Source organism: Aulostomus chinensis, chromosome 17, assembly GCF_037954235.1.
Source record: "Aulostomus chinensis isolate RoL2024-O1b breed Wild chromosome 17, RoL_Achi_v1.0, whole genome shotgun sequence".
Lineage (NCBI taxonomy): Eukaryota > Metazoa > Chordata > Actinopteri > Syngnathiformes > Aulostomidae > Aulostomus > Aulostomus chinensis.
In genome coordinates, this window is record NC_141336.1 from 3,385,832 (window position 1) to 3,403,165 (window position 17,334).

Below are 17,334 nucleotides of genomic sequence, written 5' to 3' on the forward strand. Positions count from 1 at the left end.
TTGACTCTTGTCCAGCATATTTCTGCCTCTGTGATATGAACTCTTGCCAAATGTTTCTCCAACATTAGGGACTTGTTATTCTGATTATTCCAACATCACATGAAGGCAGCGTTTTTGAGTCATGAATCACTTTCAAATCCACTGTGCAAGAGGATGAATGAATGCGCCGCAGTTTAAAAACTGTACTCACTGTCTGCACTGTAGGTGTGTAAAAAAAAAAAAAAAAAAAAAAAAAGCACAAGTGCACTCCAGTGGTACCGGTGAGGTCAGAGCAGTGGTTGCACTGGGAAGGTCTGAGGTGTGTAAGATTGTTTCATGCAGGGATCTGAAGCCCGCTGTCGCTCATTGGGAACATGCAGGCTCAGCACTTCTCCTCTGGAAGAGTTGCTTATAAAAACACAACTCGTTTGCATATTCCATTTCCCACACGTGTCTACTGGATGCAATTTGTCATCCCACCCAGCAGTTCCATCAGGTCCTCGCAACCTCCCCCTGCTCGGCTGCTTAGCAGTTAAAATAACCCATGCTTTGTGATGGATTGTTAGCTTGCTCTCCAAGGCCATTCATATTTTATATGACAGCTTGGAGAGAGCTGAACTCACCACTACAGGCGGTTTACAGACTAATGAGCAGCGTTATCTGCCAGCGGAGCCGAGCGTCATCATGGTCGTATTGACTGGGAGGGTCGCTTGAGAACACGTGATGATGGACTGGGAAATAACGCAGCCCAAAAAAACGGTTATGAAAGGGTTTTCAGCTGCCTCAACAGAGGTGGCTCATTACTGGAGAAGTCGGGGAGAATGAGCACTGAGCGAGGCAGAAATTGAAGTTGAGATAGAATGGATGGAGGATAAGGACGAGATAGTTGAATTAGGGATGATGGCAGCAGTGAGAGTGGCTGGCACATTGCAAGGGTGGAAATTGGCAAAGGGAAGAGGAATTCAGGTGAGTTTGAGATAGACCCAGTGTTGGAAAGATGGATAAGGGGAAGGAGCAGTAATTACAGGCCTTGTTGTGAGGTTGGGGAGATGGAGGAGCCACTTTTTCAGCACTGCCACTCTGCATTAACCCAGCAGAATGAAATATTTAGCCATTAGGCCTTGGCTGAAACACATCCAGTGCCTGGGCTCATGCAACATTGAAACACCTTTCATGTTCTATTCATTACAAGAGGGCTTATTACATATAACCATCGTTTTGGTTTAGTTTGCACTTGCAGCGTTGCATTTGTACATGCAACGCTGCATCTGAGTCAGAGGTGAGAGTGGAAGTCGATGGCACCTCCAATTAGGCCTTGAAATCATTGGTAAACATTGCCTGGGATTTGATTTTCTCTAACCACACAGAAGGATGAAATGCGTCTGCCTCCCGTTTGTCTCTCCTTCTTCCAGAGTCTGAAGTGACAACGGTGAACCGCTGCCTGGATGCTGCCAAGGCATGTAACATAGATGAGACATGTCAGAAGCTTCGTACAGAATACGTCTCAGCCTGCATCCAGCCGTCTGCCCGCTCAGGGCCGTGTAACCGACCAAAGTGCAACAAGGCGCTGAGGAAGTTCTTCGACCGTGTTCCCCCTGACTACACCCATGAGCTGCTGTTCTGTCCCTGCACTGATACAGCCTGCGCTGAGCGCCGCAGGCAGACCATTGTGCCGACCTGCTCCTACGAAGACAAGGAGAAGCCCAACTGCCTGGCTCAGCTGCGCGTCTGCAAGGCCGACTACGTGTGCAGGTAGGAATGAGGAATGTTTTGCCGTCTGACGAGGCCGAGAACAGTTTAATGTGAAATTTATCAGGTTATTTTCACTCGCTGAACTGATTATTTTCCGCGACTGTGATTTTTATTCAAAGATAGAGGTCTTATACAATATTAACCACCACCCACCCGGGGTCTGTGATTCACTCCAGTGCCTGGATCTCACTGGCTAGCTGGTGTATCCCAGCTGGGTCTCATTTCATGTCATGGTGGCTGTATTTCTGTCAGTGTTAGGGCAGCTATATTTCAGTTCATATTATGGCAGCGTTTGTCTGTTTATTGTAATATCTATGGTATCATGTCAAATTGCAACCTATGGTGATACGTGCCCAGAGGTCCCCGCCAATGCTGTTTACTAGCACACATTTCAGCCGAGAGCTGCTGATTGTAATTTCAATTGCACATTCGATAAATTTGAAACCCTCTCGTGACACGGCAGCAGTCGACGTAATGACTCAGTACTCAGAGGTCGTTACTAGATTATGACATTAGTACTCAGTATTCATGCGTTAGACAACAACCATCTTTAATCCCAACTACACACCTGTAAAATTTTGCGACTGCATCTTGCATGGGACACTGTGCCAGAGACAAAATCTGTCCACAGACAGACATAGAAACACCTGCCAAAGGAGTGAAACCCGCCTCTGTAGCCGTGGTGTCTCCAGGATGACATTTGGCTTTAATGACACGCACACACACACACACACACACACACACTCACACTCACAAGATGAAAACAACACCAGGCACACACTCGTGCCGCTCTTAACAACAAATTAAGAAGCAAGATTAATCAATTTCTTGGCATAACGAAGAGCTCCAGGATAATATTGTCTAATGACAGTACGAGAACATGTGGACCAACTTTACAGCTTCTTCTGCTCAGACATCCAGCAGACGCAACTTTAGTGAAATGCTAATGTTCTAATATTCAGGACCTGAGAAATCAGTTGAAATTCTTAACTTTCAAATCTGTTGTGATTTCTGCCAACTCCTGAGACAAACAACTGCCAGATGTTCTTTTTCATCAGCAGCTCATTGATAACTTTTACTGGCTGCTCTTCAGTATAGTAGGACATTTCTTCTTCTGCTGGAAATTGGGTTGATGGGACTAAACAGATTGCCGGAAAGACAAAAAAAAAAGCTGAAGATTTAGGTAATAATTCTCCGTATATTCTTTGCGTGTACCAAGTTCCTCACAGAAATTGGAAAAAAGGGCTTTTGATTGTTCTACATCAGCATGTAATGTGTAGCAGAATGACTCGAAACTCAAGGAAGTGGCCTTATTAGATGCTTTTAAATCTAACATGAAAGGCTTTGCAGATTTCACACAATCTTGATGTTTCAGCTCGTCTGGTTGTGCAAGTGACCCAGATAATTCTATTTTATGGCACATTTCAATGTCTGTTGATTGTATCTATGGCCCTGTGCACAGCTGGTATGAGGATCCGTCCTGATGTGATCCAGTCACGGGTGGAAAGCGCTGCTGACTTTGTCCACTCCTGACTCCACAACGCGCTTCCACATGTGTCCCCTGTGAACAGATCTCATCTCCCTGTGTGGTTTCAGAATAAAAACCAATCAGTGTTTCTAACTGGCACATGCGAGTAGGCTGCTGAGAACCTGGGGAGATCAAACAGGTGTGTTTGCCGCGCTGGATCGTAGACCAACACACGCTCACTCTGTCTCCGACAGTTTTGATTCTAAAAGAATTACCTTCCTGTTCTGGCTGACTCCAGCAGAGGTGCGTGCCGGATCAGACCTGCAGGCCAGTCATTCTGGAATGTTCTGGAATGCCAGGTTCACGCCTTTGTTTTAAAATGTACGGTCAGCTCCTGTCTGAAGACTGAAGTTGCTTTTAACTTTCTATCTGATCGATTGTTTTTCAAAGCAGAATTAAAACTTTATGCCAAATACACAGAAAAGCTCCGATCACTCACCTGAATTCAGGTGGATTTTGTCAGATATTGCCACAGTTGTACAACACAATTGTAAAACAAATCAGAGCAGTGAAGCAGCTTCAGAACGAATGTTCCTGCTCAGGAGCTAGTTAACATTAACGGGCTGCAATAAAAACTTGATTTCCCTCTCACGTATATGCAAATGAGACCATCCGTATGCTAGATTCAGCTGCATGTGTCACACGGTAGAGGAGATAACGGAGAGTGAGAGGCTGGGTGGAGGCTGAACAGCCATAAGTTGGCAGAGAAACTGGTTAAGGGAACCAACCATGATAAAGCGAGACTTCACCCAAAACTCTAGTCAGTGTTGGCACAGAACCGGAATTGTTAAATCAAAGTTTGTTCATTTTTAGCTTCAATCAGTGTCACTGGATTTCTGAGCATATGGTAAGATAAAGAAGACGTAGATCATAATGGAGGACACGCTTGAGAGTTTGTAAATGGATGCTTTGGACTGTTTTCCTGTTGTTTTGTTGCTGTACCTGCTGTTAGCATCACTCGCTATTAGCTTCAGGATGAATATACACGGCAGGCTCCTTCTGCATTCTGGAGACACAAACAAGTAATGCAGGGTTAAAAATGTCTGTCAGAGCCCGACGTATCTATTTGTGAGTACTTGGAAAGCAAAGTACTTTTATCTGAGTTAAGTATTGCTTTTAATAGGATTCCAAACAGCATGGAGATATTCCGCCCAGTTCAAATGGTATTGGGAAGCGGTGACCACCAGCTCATCGGAGAAGCAAGGTTACCCACCTCTCCTTGCGCCTCACAGGAGTGCTAATTGTTCATTTGGTCGGTTCTCAGTGAAAAGGGAGAACTGAAGGGGGACCGAATGGTATTATAAGCAGAGACGTAAATATTGGGGAATATAACCAGTGCCACCACTGTTACTTCCCCATATAGAGTCTCGTTGCTGCCTTCCTCTCAAGACTTTCCCTCCAGACAGTGAATGGCATTGTGTTTAATGGAAGACGGTCTGCCTGGTATGATAGATTTAATTAGTCGGCTCTGGTTAATTAATTCAGTTGTTACACTCATTAACTTTGTTTAATTAGTTCAATTAAATTCTGCATTCATTTTCTAAGGGAAGCGGCCGGCCATCATGCAGCCATCTGAAATAGTCGTTATTGGAACAGACACTATTTCTTGGGTCTGACCAGCCCGAGTGATCCCAAAATATTCATCAGCGTCGATCTGAGCCAAGCTGCTTGCAGAAAACGGATCCTGTGGACACAGAAATGCCATTGGAGTGATACATTCAGTGTGAAATCCCTCTGAGACCTGTGCTGAAAAGAAGGATTTAATTCAAATTTAATTTCATTGTAAATAGTCAATTAAAAAAAAGAAACACATTAAAGACGTTAACATTCGGATGGCGTGTTTGTCTGTGTCAATGGAGACCCATCCACTTCCGACAGCATACGGTCACCAGCCTTTAATCCAGTTCCTCTTCAAATGTCAGGGAGACAAAGCCCTTCATCTGTCACGGCTATCGATCGGGCATTATCCTCCACCGCCGCCCAACGGATGGAGCATCTCAGGGCTTCTAAGCGGGCTGCCAATCCTACACCATTCAGCTGGCATTAGCCTGCAGTCTGCAGAAGATGCCTTCACTTAGCGCACAACCAGTGAGTTCCACGTACACATCTTTACAATGACATGACAAATGAGGGTAGACCAGGGACTCGCGGTGCCCCTGAGGGGATCCACTTGCAAATGGCTGTCGACGGGGCCGATGATACAACATGATGGCAGTGATAGCCTTGATGATGATGAGGCTAGATGTCTGGAGGACTTGCAGGATAGGTGAAGGCGGGACGGTGCAGCGGCTCTGAGTGGAAATATTTCCGTGCAAGATCCACATTTGTCTTGTGTCCTCGCAGCCAGGGCTGCCAGACAGTGCACCCGGTATTCAGAGAGCGGAGCCAAGGCCTGTCTTTGCCCCTCATTGACTCTTTACAGTCTGGCGGCCTTCCAAAGGACAACTGGCTGGGGAGAGAGGATTGTCGCGAGGGATGACTGGAGTGGGTTGGCTGCAAAACAGGCGATCTTAACGCATGCAAGGAGTCAATATAGGAGTAGAGGCAGGTAGATGAGCATTGTGGGTTTCACATTCACGTCCTGTCGCTGAGAGAAAGCACCGGCGCCGGCCACCCCTCAGCAGCACAATGTGTGTAGCAGCTAAGCATGAATAAATGATGGACGGCGTGTTATTGCTCCCACAGGTCTCGCTGGGCACAGTTCCAGTATGATTGCCAACCCTCCGAGCTGAGCACCAGCAGTTGTAAGCAGGAGAACTACGGAGCATGTCTGCTTGCATACACTGGCCTGATCGGTAAGAATGAAACACTCCTCTGCCAGCTCAGGCTCACACACTCTCTGTGATGGATTGAGAACAAAAAGGTTTTAGAGGGAGTGAGGTGGAGAGCAGATAAGTGCAGTGAGCGGGACTCAAAAGAATGAATCAAGGATTGTGATGAGAGGCATGGTTCAATGATCGATGGAGTGCTGATTAATGTGGCTGCAGCTGGCCTGGCCAAGTTGTTGGCATTATAAATAGTGCAATTATAAGTACTGACTGACTGCTGTTTGGAGAGAATTATCCCTGACACCACAATGAGTGGGAGTGTGCAGAGGTGTAGAACAGCTTATTGTACCTTTGATAAAAACCTGACAAAAGATCATAAAATACACAAAGGCTGTTAAAAACCCCTCGCTCTAAACATGGCATTACACAGAACCAGTTGTTTGGTTTATGAGGGACTGAAGGAGACGGATAAACGGAGACGCTGAGAGAAATCAGTGCAGCAGTGATTGGCCGTTCTAGACAACTGAAGGAGAGGTGAGACTCTGAAGTGTTGTTCTTTGGAAGTTCAAGGCCCAAATAATCGATTGAGTTAAAGAACTTTTTCATCACACTGCCTCAAAGTGCTGCAATTTTATTTCCCACTTCTTCTAAGAATACAAGGCTCCCTGGAGAATGACTTCCCAATCATCTCCTACTTAAAAGCTCCAAAGGCAGAAAATAATAAAAAGAATGCATCTCAGAGACCTTTATGCCTCGAGTTTGCTCTGTAGGCCACTGCACTTATCAAAGTCCACTAACTTGTCTGCCCTGGAGGATATACACATTACAAACTCAGAAAAGACAAATAAAAGCTCCACTCCGCTTGTTTCTGGATCGGTCGTAGCTCTAAATAAGACTGACAGGGAGATCAAGAGGATCATCGTCCACAAAGACGATCACAATTTAGATAATTACCTGTCACAGAGGATCACAGTATTTTTAGCCAATGTTAGCTCCTTTTTCCTATCCATTCTTCTGAAGAAGGTAATTGGTGGTTCAGAGGTGCTGAGGCCTGTCAGCGCCTGGGCCTGAGAGGTGTCTCTCCTCCCTCTGCTGCTCTTTTTAAATTCTTCTCAATTTCTTTCCTAATTAACATTTTTTTCACAAGCACAAAAAGCTCAGTCTCACCCTGATCGAGGTGGTGATAGAAACGGTTAATGCCGGGGCGCCAATGTAGTGCAGTGCTACTCACCAACTCAAGTGCCGCTGGTTCGATTCCCCCATCACCCCCAGCTTGGTTGAGAGCCCAGAGAAACACAATTGGGTGGGAAGACTGATGAGGGCATGTTTGGCGGTCCTACCACCTCCTGTGGTTGGTCAATCGCTTGTTCAGGTGGGAGGGGAACAAGGTTCGCAGGTTCGTTCCCTGGTGAGACTCCTCGCCGCCTGGTGAAAAGATGCAGCCAACGATTCCACATGTGACCAAGGAAACGTGGCAGTACTTACAGGGCCGGCAGAGTGGTGGCAGTGGACGATTTTAGGGGGTGGCTTAAAAAAAAAAAAGCTTCCTTGATTATCATATCGGGATTATCAAGTTTAGTCTAACTGGATTAAATCAAGCACAAATCTGCGCACTCAGGCTCAAGCAGCGGGACATGAAATGCCTCAATCAAAGCTTTAAACACAAAGTTTGTCGCGTCGTGTGTGTTTGTGGGAGCTCATGTTCAGATTCAGGCACTGCATCCTAGCAGAGGTTTTCAGGACTGCTATCATTTCAGTGTGCTTGCAGAGATTCAGTACTGTGTGGTTTCCCTCCCTCTCACAGGAAGCACAATAACTCCCAACTACCTTGACAACTCCACATCCAATGTGGGACCCTGGTGCTCCTGTGCAGCGAGCGGCAACCACAGGGAGCAATGCAACGACTTCCTCGCTTTCTTCCACGACAACGTTTGCCTGAGTGAGTAATGGCTGCAGAGACATCTGGCAGCACGGTAACAATAACATCTCTGATGTGCCAGAGTGACGAGAGTCGGTACTTTACTGTAGAATGTCATCGGTGACGCACAAAGTTGTGAGACTGAGCCCGGCCCACACTAAACCCAGCCTTTTGGGCTTTTTACAGTAGCAGCTTGTGGTGCTGCTATTCAAGAGGTATGATTTTAAAAACAGGGAGAGAGGACGTTGCCTACAGAGAGCTAAACTACCTTTGAGGATAGGAAGATGTGTTTTTCTGAGCAGATGGAGAATGTCCTGAGGAGAAATCTATATTGATTGAAGGGCTTTTGAAAGATCTTGAGACCATGTATCATTTCAAGTTGAGGGAGTGAAGGGTACACTGGAATTTAACACTGCCAATATAACTAAGTACGGTAGGTGCCTGCTTCCTGTTGCTGGTCATGATAAAACAATAAGACCTATGTGTGTGTGTGTGTGTGTGTGTGTGTGTGCATGTGTGCGCGCAGTGCACCCATTTTTGGCATATTTTCAATTTCCTCTCAAAAATGGAAACAACAGAATTTTGAATACGCATGAAAGTGCAATGGAAACACACAAAGATATCTTTCTAATAAAACTGAAAAAAAAAAAAGCATTGGTGACACAGGAAATAAAAAAACGAGTGTAAAGCTTGATTTATGCGTGAAATCAACCTGCAGCGCCGGCTGATGTGCACCTCCTAGGAAATGTAAATACCCGTCGTGCCGATCGCTGTGGCTGAGCCTCCCTGTAACATCACATTTCCTCCTCCACACTCTCATTTCCACACCATCTTGCCTGCGTTAACTACAGCTACTCCAGTGTTACCCTACACACAACCATACACCCAGCTAATGCTCCCTCGACGGAACCATGAAATAGAGATGTGTGCCCATCAAGTTTCCCACGTAGATTTCTGTGGTTGTTGGGTTGTGTCTTACGTCAGATTGTTAGAAACATATTGGAAATGTGTTCTACATCCGGAGGGCCAGTGGCTGATAACCTGCAGTTGCAACTCTGGCTTTTTTTAGGGCCTGAGCCTGAAGGTACTTCATTTTTTTTTTTTTTTTTTCATTTGTGTGTCAGCAGGATTACACAAAACCTGTTCGTGATCCGGTTAAGTGAGTCCAATGTTTTCATGAGGGAAAATAAAAAGGCGCATTTGAAGTTTATTTCCCACATTTTTGATGCCACACACAGTTTGATATCACACCGTTTGTGGGACTCTCCTTCTGTATCTCCCAGCGTAGAGAAGTACACGTTTCTGTCAGTCTCATTCGGGTTGTAACTCGAGGCATTTTTGAGACACATTGTTTCATTACTTCTTACTTGGATGGATGAGCTGGAGTTAATGTCATCCTGCTGAGTTGTAACATGGTACCCAAACACAAACGTGCCAATCAAACAGCGGGTCATGGTGTTAATCTATTGGAGAATGTTCAGCACGTCACCGGACAGTCTCATCACAGGCTCAGGACATATTCCATGGACCTTGGCGGAGGGTTGTGCTCTCAGAGCGCATTTCTATTCCCTCTAGCTTTTGTTGTAGCAACAACAACAACAAAGCCTTGTTGATAGGGGATCATCCCTCTGAATGACTGATAGCACCGTTGACAGAAGAATGACAGCAGAGACAGATTAATACACACTGTAACCGCTGGTGTCACAGCAGACACTGGAGTCTATTCTGGGTTATTATTTTTTTAACAACGGGAGACAACTCCTTACAAAGCTGCCGGCATGACGAGCAACACCAACGACACCGGTGACAGTACAAAGAAAACTGCAGCAGCCGTCGGTGTTTGTTAACTTTATATAAGGATTGTCTCGGCTCAATTATGACAGAAAGAGGCTCCGAGTTCACGCCAGATATGACACGAGAGGTGTCTCACCTCCGTGTCCGCTAGCACCTGTGGCGGCTGCTCGACACGGTCTGGTATGTACAGGACATGTAACTACGGCACCTGGCTCACACACGCTTTCCTCTCTGCCTTTACACACTACGCCAACCTGTTCATGATCATAACCACTCTCAAAAACAACGAGATAAATGGAGGTGTACAGATTTGTCATCGCAGGGTGAGCCACTGTTTGTGTGTCATCATATTAAAGTATCCTGCACCTGCGCTGTTACCCTCTCGTAACCATTTGTCCTTCAGTTTCTCAGCTAATATGATTTCATTGCTTTGATCATTTTTTTTTGCTAACATCCCAGTGAAGGACATACTAAGGCAAAAGTAAACTAGACAGGCCAACAACATGATGCCTCCGGTCTAAGGCCAAAATACTCATGAACAAGAAGAAGAAGAAGAAGAAGGTATGACATCATCAGCTCTGGATCCAGATGGACTCCAAACTTTAACTGTGTTCCTCAACATCATCCTGTCAGTCATCAGACGTCATCCACAACATTTAAGTTTTCCTGCCAACAGGCAGCGAACGCCAACGATCCCGTGATCTTGGCAGCGGTAATGAAAACAATTATTGGGAATGTGGAACGTGTCCTGCGTGTGGCAGAAACATGGTGCCGCTGCATCCCGTCTACATGCAAAGATGACGTGCCAGCTCTGGGGAGTAGCAGACACATTGTAGCTTTTCATGTACGTCGCTGTCAAGATGTATTTCTCCATCGGGTGTGTGGTAACCTTTAAACAAAAACATCCCAGTGACGTGCTGTCACATCACCAGCAACAAGTTCATTAAAACAGACCAGCAGCAGCATGTCAAGGTGGCGGAATAAAAATCATTAACGATAAAGGCACGCACGTACGTGGAGATCTAAAAGGCCTGCACATCATAGTACTGAGACACACACATCATTTGTGTTTTTATGATAATGAGTATTTGTGTACATTATGTTATAAATGAGAGCACCTGCAGTTGACTGGTCCCGTCACTGGGATGGGCATAAACCCTCCGGCTCCTTCCTCCAGTAATACATGATGAAACGACGTGTTGAAGCCGCAGAGGATGGACTGGCAGAGATGTCAGGCATCAGAGGAGCCAGCTGATCAGCTGATCAGGTTTTTCATAGTCCTGCTCCCAGACACAAAACCTGCACCAAAAACAACCTCCTTAGTGGCGGTAACGAAAGGAGATTAATTAAAGAGAACAAAGGAGGTCCCTGCAAGTCCTTCTGGATCAGTGCTACACTTTAGATCTATTATTTTCTTCTCCAGCAACAACACTACCTGTAAGTCACTTTTGTTAATTGTGCTCCCAGAAGGGATCAAAGGATCAAGCCTGATAGCTTCTTTTCCTGTTGGGGAGGTTGTGTAACAGAAGCTACTGCTACCTCTGACTATCAATCTCCTGAGGGGGGGTCGTTGACCAGAACACTGTCAGAATGAAATCGCCTCTTAAACATGAGACTCACAAGTCAGTCAATAGAGACTGAGGACGATTTCTCAGGTTTTGTTGCTGGAAGTGGTTGGAAAGACTTGAGAGTGGCCCCTCCTGTGGGGGCGCTAACATGTTCTGGCAACAACACAACTCCTGTCCATGAGAGAGTGTTGCTGTTACATTTGCACTTGTCACGGCCGACATGGTTGCAGCAGCGCCAGCATCGTAATATGTTGTGAAAAAAATTACATTGTGTTGTCGTGACGTGTCTTCATCGTATCAGTGCCAGTTCATTGTCTAAACATCCGCCCGTCGACGACCATTTTGAATGTTTTAAAGAGCTCCTCCCATCGGGTGAGCATCATTTCCTGTGAGACGTGGCCCTGGCACAACATAAGGCACCGGGGTTCATGAGAAACCTGCCTGCTATTCAAACTTGGCTTCTCTTGTTTCAACAAATGCAAGAATTAGATGCATGTAGACACATAGCTCCAGATGCAGCGCCAGGGGAGAAGCCCTGATTTCAAAGGTGGGGGGCGCCGTTTGTACAGAGCAGCACGGGACACCGAGGTCTGTCTGCGATGTCTGGAGGGCGATGGTGACGAATCCGTTGCTCGCGCTCATGGAGCTGCCTGGCTGACACGAGAGGTGCAGACAGCTGCTCACATAAGTTTATCAGTTGTTTGTTTACTCTGAAACGAGTCTGGTTGATAAAATGAATTCACATCCTTCATGACTGCGACACATGAAGATAAGACAACTGTAATTCCTGCTTTATGGTGTGGATCCAACTTCCTTCGCTTATTCATTGAAAATGTGTCATCGTGCATCCTAAATCTTTACGTTCATAAGCTTCCTCCCTCTCTCGCTGTCGGTCTCTCCTGCTTCCTAAGAACAGCGCACCTCAGTTGTAATCTCAGTCCCACGAGCTTCACTTTCTTCTTTATGCAGCATAAGAATGACGGATATCTCCAACACTCCTCTTGCTCACTCTGAATCTGCGTTCTGAGATTAATAAATATTGGAAATGAAAGGGCGGCCATGTTGGGCACTATCAGCTGGCTTACCTGGATGAGATAAACAATGGCGGGTCATGTTTGCTCAGACAAGAACTCATCAAAAAGCTGCAACATGTCCCTCAATTCAAAAGTTCTTGACTTGTTAACATCCATCACTTCACCCTTGATAATTTCCAATTCAGAATCAGAATCATGAACCAACCGCACCGGTCAGCCCCGGCTGTGTCGCTGGTCTCCACTACCTTGCTCTCATGTCCTGAACGGGGCCAAGTGAAGGTCAAGAGGCTCACAAATGGTATGAACCATTTAAGGGGGGTCTGAACTTGCACCAGAGCCGGAGGAGTTGTAATGTGTGTGATGTTTGTAATGTCACACTTTGTAACTTCCAGACATAAGGGGGGGGGGGGGGATTTTTGCAGTTTACTTTCTCATTTGGAGTATTTCAGATACATGCACTTGACGTGTTGTAGGGCTCCATTCGGCAAGAGTTCTGTCACCTTAAGCACGGAACTTCAAACGTCATCCAGTGGTTTGACAGCTCTGTGTACTGTTCCTGACTTCTACCAGGCCTAAACTGCATCCAGCTGTGGTTAACTTGCACCCTCCAGGTGCTGCGGCAAACAGTAGGCTCATAAACGGCCCGTAAATGTGAATGGTTCTCAGCTGGGAAAACCACACGTGACCTGGTACCAGTTATGCAGTATAGATGATGATGGAGGATGTAAGGAAAAGCAAAATTATGAAGATCTAAATATTTAAATACACATGAACAAAGCTGCAGATTTAGCTGTCAAAATGAATCATGTTAGTTCAGTTCCAGGTTATCTTAATGTTCTTACTCAGAAGATATGGAGAGATTCGTCTTAATATGTGAGAATAGTTGATGAAGACAGTGCACAGTTCCCAGATCCTGTACATGGTAGTTTTTGTTATCAGATACAAAGTGACTTGCCGCTGCCGCTGCTCGGCTATGGCGCCTCGTTCCGAGAAAATAATGAAATTATCAGGCAAGACCTCAAGTAGAGAAGTTTTCTTCAAATATCAGCGTCTGACAAGAGTATGTGATGATTAGTCTCGCATGTTCCCGAGCCACACATTACATGGGCTTTTTTTAGGAGGTTGTTGGATGTCTTTCGGTTTCATGTCCTCCTGTAGCGAGACTCAAGCAGCTCCCGAGTGATGGTGACTGTGGGTTCTGTAGAGACCAAAAAAAAAAAAAAAAAGACACAAAGATTGGGATCATTTCCGTGTTTCAGAGTAAAAAAAACCTCTCTCCTCCTCCTGTCTGAGCAAAGAACTGAAGCAAACATACATGATCATACGGATGAACAAGTTCGTGAATGGAGGACAATTCATGGACGAGCAGCACACACTGCGGTCTCAACTCAATTGGAGTTTATTGTTGTTTGCCAAGCCCGGGCACTTCTATTTTAGGGAGAACGTGTACATAATGAATTGGCAGCAGGATTCTGCTGTGAGCCAATAATTGGGCAATGAATCCGCCCTGAGAGAGCTGCTGAATGTTGTCCTTTCCCCCATGTTCCTCATATAATCAGTGTACAGAGAATGAAATGTCATTCATTACGTCTGCAGCCAAAAGACTCTCCTTCGCTGGTGGTTTAGTTTCACAAGTGGACAGAACCATTGTCAATTATTCTGCTTGTCTCCTTTTTCTGCAACTCAATTCAGAGTGATTTTGCATAAGGGGCCCCAGTGCTGGTGCGCTGGGGCCTGCTTGCTGAGACAGGACTTCAGATGGCCTTTGATGACTTTGTAATTGAGCATAATTTGGTTTCCTGCCTCCGAACTAATGAGGTGGACAGAGAGGATAGTAGCCTGGAAGAATACAGTCATTCGCAGATGGGGGGGGGCTGCTCAAACTGAAGAGAGCATGCTCCGGTTTAAAAAAAAAAAACAGCTGTCACCCTGTCTTACCTTCTCATCTTAACGATAATAACAGCATCACTATGCGGTACAGCAGCTCTGGATGTCTCCATTCTCTGAAAGTTGAGTGTGTCAGGGAAAAAAACGAGAGGACACATGGAGGTGAAGCTCATTTATTTCTGCAATTATTCAAATTTTTCTGGAAGTTGAATTTATGTCGTGTAACAGGAAAAAGTGAAGGTATGTCAGGAAGGTTGGGGACAAGAAGGGGGGTGTGCAGAGAATGTGCTCTGCAGCGTGGCTTCAGGGAGCCTATGAAGTTAGCAAAAAAAAAAAGCTCAGGGAGAAATTTAAAAGTCAAAGAGATGTGAGGTGGCGGTGCTTAAACAGCCGTGTCCAAACATTTACAAAGGAACTGTCACAACTGCTTACCGCTGAAGATATCAATGGGCACTTCATCTCTGCATGACGGCGGGTGGTGAGGCACGGTGGCAAGCAGCTGGAGTCGCACCTCCCGCCTCTCATATCCGTCAGGCTGCCAGGGGGTCGTTGCAGCGCGCTAACTGCATACTTTGAGCGGGTCGGCACGCTGCTCCACCTGCCCTACAGACGCTAATGATCCACGGCACCATTAGCACAGGCTTTTTTTTTTTTGCAAGGTGCTGCCGTACACACACACACGTACACACCAGCACGTACACACACTCACACTCACTGGCTTTAATTTGTTTTCTTGCTGTTGTGTTTCAACTTAGGTGGCTTTCATACTCAGAGTTTGGTGGACTCGTAGGGTTCAGGGGAAGAAGTTGCTACACATTAGCATGTCTCATTCGGCCCAGTTTGCTTCAATACGACTGCTTTGTCTTTGCCACGTTTCGAAGGTGGTGGTTGGCATTGTTGCCTCCTTTCTGTGTGAAGTTTGCATGTTTGTGGTTTCGCCACCATCAAAGACGTGGAAAGTATAGTAGGTTTGGTTAATAATCTCCTGACCAAGACTCTGGCAAAAGATCTGGAGTTGGTCCTCACGCGCCTCAGGCAGCTCTCTGCTCTCTGGAGGACGGCTTCGATGCAGAGGACACAATTGTACAATGTACTTATTCAAATAAAGACCTCTCTTCTTCTTCTTCCACTCTAAAATGCAGTTGTAGTCATGCATTTCCTTTCTAGTGCTGTTAAAGAGAAAAAGGACGTGCGATGTCATATAAAGCTGTTCAAATACAACACTGCATTCTCTTTATCGTGCCTGTTTGTACACGTAAAGCAGGAATTGAAAAAGAAATCTCACCTGCTGCTTGTCGTCCTCCTCTCTCCCTCATGGCCGTCTTAAACACGACACATCCTGGGTCCATCACTCGCATGACAGTCACTGCTGAACGCGTTTGTTGCGTGACACACAAACATTCCTGCACGACACAGTCCTGTTTTTTTGCGGCAGGTCTGGTTTTCTTTTCTCATCACGCAACGGCATGGTCCTGCAGGCATAAAAACTCACAGAATGTCTGCTTGTGCTACAGGGTGCTGGTTAAAAAGCCTGTAGACAGAACACAGGATTCAGCGACCACATGTGACTGCAAGCATCCCAGACGTGTCATCACCCTCATGTGTTAGCCAGTGATTGAGGTTTGGTCCTCACCAGAGAAGAAGAGCTTCAACTCCAGCCCAAACAAACCTGATTCTCCCAGGAAACAAAGCAGGGTTTGCTGAGGGGTGACAGCAACCTTCCAGCTTCTCTAATTAGCTGCAGACCTGCTAATGTAAATGCATGTCACCACACACCGCCTCCATCACGGACACGCAGCTGATGCTCAGTGGTGCACCAGGGAAGGGAGACGACTCTCGACTCTGCATTGATTGGTGGAGAATTTGGTTTGCAAACTACCTCAGAGGATGATCAATTTGTTATGATCTTGTGAGAAATCAATATGAGTGTGTCACACGCCGATACTCCACTGAAGGCTTGGAAATCCCATCACTAATAACCAGCGACTTGCCTCTGACTGCCGAGAGTTTTCACTGAGAACAGTCGGAATAATGGATTCTCCCATCTAACCAGCCACATCCGTCTCACACGATAAGCTCGGGATATTAATTGATGGATCTCTCGTTCATGTCATCATTTGAGCATATTTTAATTGAAGTGACTTTCATGCAAACGTAATTACTGCAGAGTAGCCCATTAGCCGAATGAACACGAATGCTTATGGAATATTAATTCATCAAATCATCGTAAGTCATTTTGTGTTGTGGTAAATCCAAGAACATGATGTAATGGGTTTCCTTTGGGGCGTATAAAGTCACATAAACTTGCTGGACTGTAAATCATACAGAGGGCAGGATGTAAGTGGCGAACATTCCTCTCAGCCACGGTAAGTGGCCCGTTTGAACGTTCACCAGCGGACCTCACAGGTTCAGGCACCTCAGGGTGAACATCCGACGGGCCGTCTCACATTTAGAATCCACTTTCAGGGGAACTGCGTCAAAGCATCACTTCTCCTTTGTGACACTTCTTGTAAATTGAGGTTATAAATTATCGGAGAGTGAGACGGAGAGGAATTCAGTCAAGAGTCGAACTGCTTCGAATTTTGTTGACTAATTTATTACATTTTATTTACAGTCGGTCACAATTGGACTTGAGATGGTAACTTGATGGTTGCCTGCAGAGTAAAAACAGTGTTGTCAAGTATTTGGGTGAAGAGGCTCGTGTATACACACTCCCATAATCAGATTTAGTGTGTACACATATATCAGCCTCATGTACTCACTGGAGTACATCGTGCAATATCATAGTAAAGGACATTAAGGGCAAGTAATTGCTCCCGGCTACTCTTCTACCTTCGTTCTGTTCAGTGTTATACTCCTCGCCTCCAGCCTGCTGAGACGAAACAATTAATCCTCCTTTAAATAATAGAAAACTTTCACAATTATATGAAAAACATGTTGACATTTTTTGATTGCTCATAATAGGCACGATTTCAACTGGAGAGTGTTTTGAACTGTCAGCAGAAAGACAGGTCGCACTTTCAGAAAAGGCTGCAGGTAGCAGCAGCAGGACATGACATTTAATTTTGCAGCTTTGTTGAGCGCATTTGTTCAGAGCTGTTGCTGT

At 45.7% G+C, this 17,334-nt stretch overlaps 1 protein-coding gene across 1 annotated transcript in view; it reads left to right on the top strand.

Moving 5' to 3' along the window:
* Positions 1–17,334, top strand: part of gfra4a (GDNF family receptor alpha 4a) — a 164,741-nt gene that overhangs the window by 134,510 nt on the left and 12,897 nt on the right. Inside the window, exons 4-6 of the mRNA XM_086182912.1 lie at positions 1,392–1,731; positions 5,945–6,054; positions 7,832–7,966. Coding sequence (XP_086039038.1) covers positions 1,392–1,731; positions 5,945–6,054; positions 7,832–7,966 — 585 coding nt within the window. The remainder of the gene's footprint in view (positions 1–1,391; positions 1,732–5,944; positions 6,055–7,831; positions 7,967–17,334) is intronic.